Below are 7,050 nucleotides of genomic sequence, written 5' to 3'. Positions count from 1 at the left end.
TGGCCCAATGTGGTTTTTGGAGGATGAACAAGCATTAGGGACGATGTGTAGTTCTGTGGGAGGAGGTGGGAGCCCACACGGACCTCATCCTTGTGAGCCCCACCACCGTGGGAGCACCTCAGGGTACAGAGGAGAGGAGGGCATGTAGAAGTTCACCAGTGTGAGAGCCAGAGTCTGCCAAGGAGAAGAGCCAAAGGCCAAAGAGGCAGGGAACCTTTAGAAGGCAAAACAAATTCATCTGCACAGCTTAGTTGTCAATATGATGTAGCAGTGCGTACTGAACATACATCTAGACACTTTCCTCTGCTCCTTGAAAGGGGGTGGCTCATCAACACTCCCAGATTTCATATTAAAACATTTGGATCTTGAGGGATGAAAATTTGATTACAGGGACTAGAAACACCTGATTTCAGACTTTTTTTTCTCCTTCATCCTCGAAATCAGCAGAACAAGACATCCTCAGCTTAACTTCCAGTAGCAGGAAAGCTGTTTTCTTTGTTGACTGAGTGATTGGCTTGGTCTAGAGTTGCTGCTGTTAAATAAAACCTTTTTCTGTGGAAGCTTATTTTATATCTCCAGAGTAATGACTTGCATGCAAGTACCAAATCAGAGGAAGAAAGCTAGCTGAGAAGCTACTTGAACAAACTAGAGAGGAAGCAGCTAGAGCTGAATTTTCCAGGGAAGGGATCACTAATAGCCATCAGATGCAGTGAAAAAAAAGCACTCCTGTTTTGGTGTAACATGTACTGTACTAGTAAGGGACTATCTTATGTATCTTGCATTTGGCTGTGTCAGGCTGTTTGGGAGCATGAGGCAGCTCCAGTTAAAACATCTAATTTTTGTGTGTGTGTGTGCTAGTGGTGTTTCAGTAGTTAGGGAGGGGAGAAAAATTCAGTGCCCTCCTGTAAGCTCTGCCATTTATGTACAGAAAGCTGTGTTTGACTCTTGCACTCCAGCGACTGCAGCAAGGAACATGCATTTGTCATGATCTGGGAGAAATAAGGCAAAATTAACAAATGTCTGGTGTATATAGAGATAATTTTTCTGATAACACATCGGTTAGTTTGCTTTCGATCTGTTGTAACTGTGTAGTAACTTCATGTTGTGTATTATTTGAATTGCAGAGCACGCGTGACTGAATGTTCCAAACTTCACAAATAAAATGTTAAAAGTGCCAGTTATTGTTATTGGTCACCAGATACCACCATGGTATCGAGCAACTCTCTCTAACTGCGTCCCTGGCATCCCTCCGAGACTGGGTGTGCTGATAGGCTATTTATTCCTTTTATACAACAGTAATTGAAGCAAAGCAGTCTGAGGTGCACTTCGCAGTTTAATTTCTTGTTTGCGTTTGTAGAAATACAGATAGGTGCTTAAATCCCATTTGTCATCAGTCTTAGGTGACAAAATACCCGAGTCTTGCTGAAGCTGTCTGTGATGGAATGGGGTCCTGGATTTGGAGCATCCAGCTCTTCCGCTCTTTGCCTTTCTGGCAGCAATCAAACTGCTTTTATCAGTAATGCTGTATTTATTAACTGTACAGGGAGTAATCTGGCTACTTCTAACGTGTGAGTTAATTTAAGTAGTTTCTTTTGCCCTGTGACCGGTTTGCTGTGTCATGGTGAAGGCGCTGAACTTGTGCAGACTGAACCCCTGCCAGAGCTGGAGGCTCCCCGCATCTTTTACATTCTCCCTGAGACAGGCTGGATTTCAGGCCTTGGCGGCGGTTTGCCTGGGGGGAGGCCCTTCTGTGGGAGGACAGGTTTGTAAGGAGAAACGCTGGGCTGAAGACTTAGCTTTTATTATTTGCCCTTTAGATGCAAATTAAATTTGACCATGTCATTTTCCTCTGTATTTGCTTGAGCTTTATCCTTGGTGACAAATGATGACAGGAATATTTTGTCAGCAAGTTTCTTCATCACGGACCATCTGGCCACTGAAGCAGTAAGGTCACCACACTCCACGGAGCTTTACTAACTCTGGCAGGACTGGATGTCTGTCACCTCACAAACTGATTGACAGTTGCTGTACTGTAGACCAAGTTAGATTCCATTTCACAAACTCCTCCTCCAGCTCATACCCCTAGTAAAGGAATCCCAAGAAAAGCTTTTGATATTTAATTTTCAACTTTATTAGCCTTTATTTCAAATACAAATTAGGATTACCTCAACACAGAAGTACCATAAGGACGGCAGTGCACAGAATACCAGTCAGCTTCCTCTGTATTAAAGGGGAGCTCTAAAACATACATAATCGGCTTCAGTCATATGCTTCTGGTTCGTGTGGGGGAAAATTGATTGCTTTACTAAATGCATCAAAATGTCTTCACAGCTATGAAAAACATTAAAAGGAAACCAGGTGCTTTTCCACAAGAGCTCAGCTGTGCAAAAGAACAACATTTACTGGGTTTCCATCAGTATTTTTCCAGGTGAAAATACTTTTCCAAGAATAAAGGCACTTAACTTCAGCAGAATTTCTGTTCAGCCAAGAACAAATTTTGTAGCTGGTCCTAACTCCCTTCCTGCTCATTGCAAAAAAAACCCCAACAAAAAACAAACCCAAAAACTAACCCAACTCTTTTGGCTCTGAACAAATCTCCAAGGGGAATTAATATGTGGATTCACATGGGGATGCTGCAAAGGCAAATGGTCAGCAGGTGTTTAATTCTATTTAGCATCTGATTGATAGCTGGTCTGATACTTGAAATTATGGGATATGTCTAGAGAATCTGGGCCAGACAAGATCTACCAACATTAAAACAGAAACTATATGGGAAAAGTTCCATTTCATTAGCTGCAGGAACAGTTAGTGTTTTGGGAGGCCAGTTTTTCTTGCTTTGGCTAGAGATTTTGATGAGTACAGGTTTTTGCCTTTAGCTGTCTCTTCCACGGAACGAGTTCCAGTAGTTTTCCTCATAAACACTTCAGAGCACATGACAAGAGAATCCCCTGTTACAGCCTGTATGGTCTGTTAGAGAGTAATACTGATGTTCCTAAGTCCATCTCAGAGATGCTCAGATCTCTCTGTAACTAACTGAATGGTTTTTTGTGTGTTAAGAAAGTGATTGAGAACCAAAATGTTAGCCAAGGAAGTGATTACAATTAGGAAGCACGTAACAGAGCCATTGCTGAACCTACTGAGAACAGTCCCCTGCCTGAATATTCTCATTTGTGGCTTTCTCTGGATTTTACTTCAAATCTTTAACCATCTGAGTGAGAACATGACATGGTAAACTCTACGTTGAAAACACTTTGTGAAGAGAATATATTGTGCATCTTGTTAGGCTGTGACCTCTGTTTTGACCAGTTAAGGCACCCCAGTTGCCCTATCTGAGGACCTTCATGGAGATGCTGCTCCTACTTCCAGTAGATCTTTCCAGCTTCCCCCACCCGTACGGCCCCACTGGCGACGAGCTGCAGGGCAGCTGGGAAGGCTCGGTGCTCGGCCTCCTTCACCCTTTCAGACAGGGTCTCCACTGTGTCGCCAAGCTTGACTGGAACTGCCTCTTGGAAAATGATTGCTCCAGCATCAACTTCCTCCTGTAAAAGCAATGGCCACAAAGTCTGTATGGCTGGAAGAGGAGAGAGGGGGGCCCAGCTGTACGACAGTGAATGCAATCCAGCTGCCTCCAGGATCTGTTTAGCGTTATGTTATTACAGCAAACATGAATTTGGGCTCATGTGAGGAGTGCAGAAAAGCTGCCGGCACTCACGCTGGCCTGTGAGGAACTCACAGCAGCGTAGGGTTCAAAGTAAAAGAAGCAGCAGGCAGAACAGCAGTGAGGAACATTTCTGCTACAGAAAACAACAAAAGCCATGTTAACTGGGGACATGATGGGCTAAATTGGACAAAATGATGACATTTCAATTCAGAAGAGGGAATTAGCCAAGCCTTGGCACAGAGTGGGACTAGAGGACCCGGCAGAGCTTTCTTTTGCATATTAATGAGGCAGATCCCTGCTGTTCAGTTATTGTTTCTCAGGACATTGCCACACAGAGAAGAAACCCGAAGTCATATCCTGGGGAAAGGAATGCAATTTTTCTTTCTGTCTGGAAAAAGAGTTTTTGTCTCTTTTTCCAAGAGAAAGCAAAAATCATGAGAAGAGATTTCAGGAGCAGTGGAAAAGGGGAGGATAATCTCAAGAATGCAGTAGAGGAGGGCGGACTAGTTACTGTCAACCCTGAGAACTGAACAAGATGGAAAAAAATGCTCCGTGAACTGATAAAAATGTGCATCTTCCAAGTTGAGAGATCTCTGGCTTTTCTTTTCTTATTTTTTGACTTACATAAATTGCCAAGTATCTCCTCTGGTCCCACAAACAATGGATTACTTCTTAACAAATCTAAGCTTCTGGTGCCATTTCCAGTGTTGCTTTTTTTTTTTTTCTTGGAAGCAACAATTAAGGAAGGTTGTATGATAACATCTAAGAAGTGTAGTAATAAAGATTTTGGGCTAGCCAAGGCCTTATATGAACTAGTACCCCCACCACAACTGGTGGAAGGCTGCAGTGGGATGCTTAGGGAAGAAGCTAACTTAGGTAAAGCTTAAACTCCTGTATAGACTATTCATTTCCAGCTTAAACTCCTGTATAGACTATTCATTTCCAGCTTAAACTCCTGTATAGACTATTCATTTCCAGTTCCTTCTCCAGGGACAGCACACTAAAGCACTACATTGCCTAATGATGTTATGAATGAACAAAGGAGGAAAGGCAAATCAAAGGTGAGGGTGTAAGGATGTTCCATGCAAGCTCTGAGGTCAAAACCTTAAGACTAACAAATAACAAAGTGAAAGTGAGGGAGAAGGAAGTACTTACAGCTACAAAGTGTACAGTACAGCCTGTGACTCGGACTCCAGCTTCTAACACCAATTTGTGGGCATTTGCTCCCTTAAAAGAGGGCAGTAGAGACGGGTGGATGTTCAGTATTTTTCCTGGAAAATGGTAAGTGAGGTCATTGTATTTAGCATTCGGCCTTTCCTGAGTGTTCAAAGTACCGTAATCAACAGAGGAACAAAATACATTGGTGAAAAAGATTTTGCACATGCTTGTTTTTTGATGATACTGACCTATAACCAGCCCAAAGCATTTCAGAATGTCTTGCTATTTCAGAAAAATCAAAGACAGCAATCGGTTACAATTAATTGCTCGGCTAAAGCATATTTCTCCACTGACTTATAATGATTAATTTTCTGATGTTACTGGCCCTTCCCTCAGCATCTTGTTCTTCTCTTCTTTGATCACAAGCACTATCCTCTTGCTTACAAACTCAGCACTTGGAAGAAACTTGGTGCAGTTTCAAATGACACAACAGACAGCCCCCGTGACAAGGCAAAAATTCTTTAGCCTGGACTTTTCCTCCACACCTGTTTTGGCTTAATAGAAGACAACAGCTGCTCAGATAGATGCCTTTCTCTCTGCCCTTCTGAAAAGCACCTGTCTAGCACTACTACTTTCCCTGTGGAAAGTTGGCTGGGGATTCCTGAAATTGATAATGTAACCTCTGATGCTCAACCAGGTGCGACCATGGTTATAACCCTGGGAAGCCTGTACCTTATGTTTCCCTCAAAAGAGAAAGCATATGCCTGAGTTCCTACCTAAGCTGTAAAGTAAGGGAGGGCAGCTGCCTGTGTCCACAGGATCTCACTGCTACAGGGATGTGATGGTTAAACCACGAGAAAACCTTCTTTCTTCTGGCAGACTTCTCCGGTCTGCTCCTTATATGTCTGTGACAACTGCCCCTGCCCATTCTGGACCAGAGTGAAGTCAAAAGGTGCCTGACAGCCCTAGATCTTCTCAGAGGTTCAGTTCAAACCCTTAGAGGATTAAAAAAAGTGGCCACTGATACTATTTATATCACCGTATGCTACGCCCACGCCAGCTCTGTATGCCTCCTGTTTAGGAAGACTGTATGTCATCAGGATTCATTCAACACCACCTAAATGCCAAGCAGCGAGACTGAGCTGACATAGGCTGGCGGAGGCAGCAGTGTACGGAAATAGAGGCTTATGGTTTTGTAATGTGAAGTGAAGGCCATTTCTGGCAGCACGATATGAAACCTGCACTCTCACCGCAATAACTCATGCAGATATTGACCTGTGCAACTTAAAAGAGGCAAATGTATTGACTGATCTTTAACAATATCTCAGATGTGTTTTCTGTCTCAAAAATACCCTTTATAAAGCATCAGCGTGTCCCTGCTTCTGCTTGAGCAAAAACGTACTGGGGACAGTGAGCTGGAAACAACACTCCACTCCTGTCTGACCTTCCTCAGTTTCTAATGACAGCACCATCAGAAACTGCTCTAAAGGAAGGTGGTTTTCTGTTTGCTTGGGGTTTTTTTTGTTTGTGTTTAATCTGTCCTTTATGTTAACACTCAAAATTAACATTTCAGGGCCATTAAACAAGACAGCTTCACAACTAACTTCATGCTGTGACTTCTCACGTGACTACAGGAGAAAGGAAAGGTAACAGCTTTTAAGAGGGCAGTAACAAGAATTGGTGACTCCTGGACAATTTAGGCTAGTCAGTGTGTGACTGGGTCCGGGTTTTACAGTAGGCTGCTGTCAGCTGGCACAGATCCCTGAGCTGAGCTGAATGTCTGAGCTCACATCTAAGACCGAACTGATGGATACTCTGCGTCAGAGCTTGATAGGTGTCTGTTTTCAAGCTCAGTTCAGCACTGGACATTTAAAAACGTGAGTTAACTGGTGCAGCCATTCTGTACTGAAGAGAGTCTCCTCTTCTCCTCCCAGGCCAGTCATTATGTGCAGCAGAAGTCCTGCACTGTGCAGGGCGATCTTCAGTGCTGGAAGTGCTCTGTCCTTAAATCAGAGGAAACCAAGCTCATCCCTTATTTGCACATGAACTCTGCACTAGAGAAAGTTCTTTTCCATCCCCTACACAGATTCTGTACTCAAAACACATCTCTGGTAGTGAGGGATTCCCCTCTCCTAACTACAGCTGTCTACAGCACAGACATTTACATCTTCATCTTCTGGACTCTGTAACAAATGGAGAGAAACAAAAACAATTCCTCTGACTTACTTCAG

At 43.3% G+C, this 7,050-nt stretch overlaps 1 protein-coding gene across 1 annotated transcript in view; it reads right to left on the bottom strand.

Moving 5' to 3' along the window:
* Positions 1 to 3,356: 3,356 nt before the first annotated feature.
* The window catches only part of GART (phosphoribosylglycinamide formyltransferase, phosphoribosylglycinamide synthetase, phosphoribosylaminoimidazole synthetase), a 30,064-nt gene continuing 26,370 nt past the window's right edge, over positions 3,357 to 7,050 (bottom strand). Inside the window, exons 20-21 of the mRNA XM_010176358.1 lie at positions 4,817 to 4,932; positions 3,357 to 3,539 (exon numbers count right to left, since the gene is read on the bottom strand). Coding sequence (XP_010174660.1) covers positions 3,357 to 3,539; positions 4,817 to 4,932 — 299 coding nt within the window. The remainder of the gene's footprint in view (positions 3,540 to 4,816; positions 4,933 to 7,050) is intronic.

Source organism: Antrostomus carolinensis, unplaced genomic scaffold (assembly GCF_000700745.2).
Source record: "Antrostomus carolinensis isolate BGI_N321 unplaced genomic scaffold, ASM70074v2 scaffold25589, whole genome shotgun sequence".
NCBI lineage: Eukaryota > Metazoa > Chordata > Aves > Caprimulgiformes > Caprimulgidae > Antrostomus > Antrostomus carolinensis.
The sequence above is the reverse complement of the archived record's forward strand: the minus strand, read 5'-3'. Positions and strand labels throughout refer to the sequence as shown.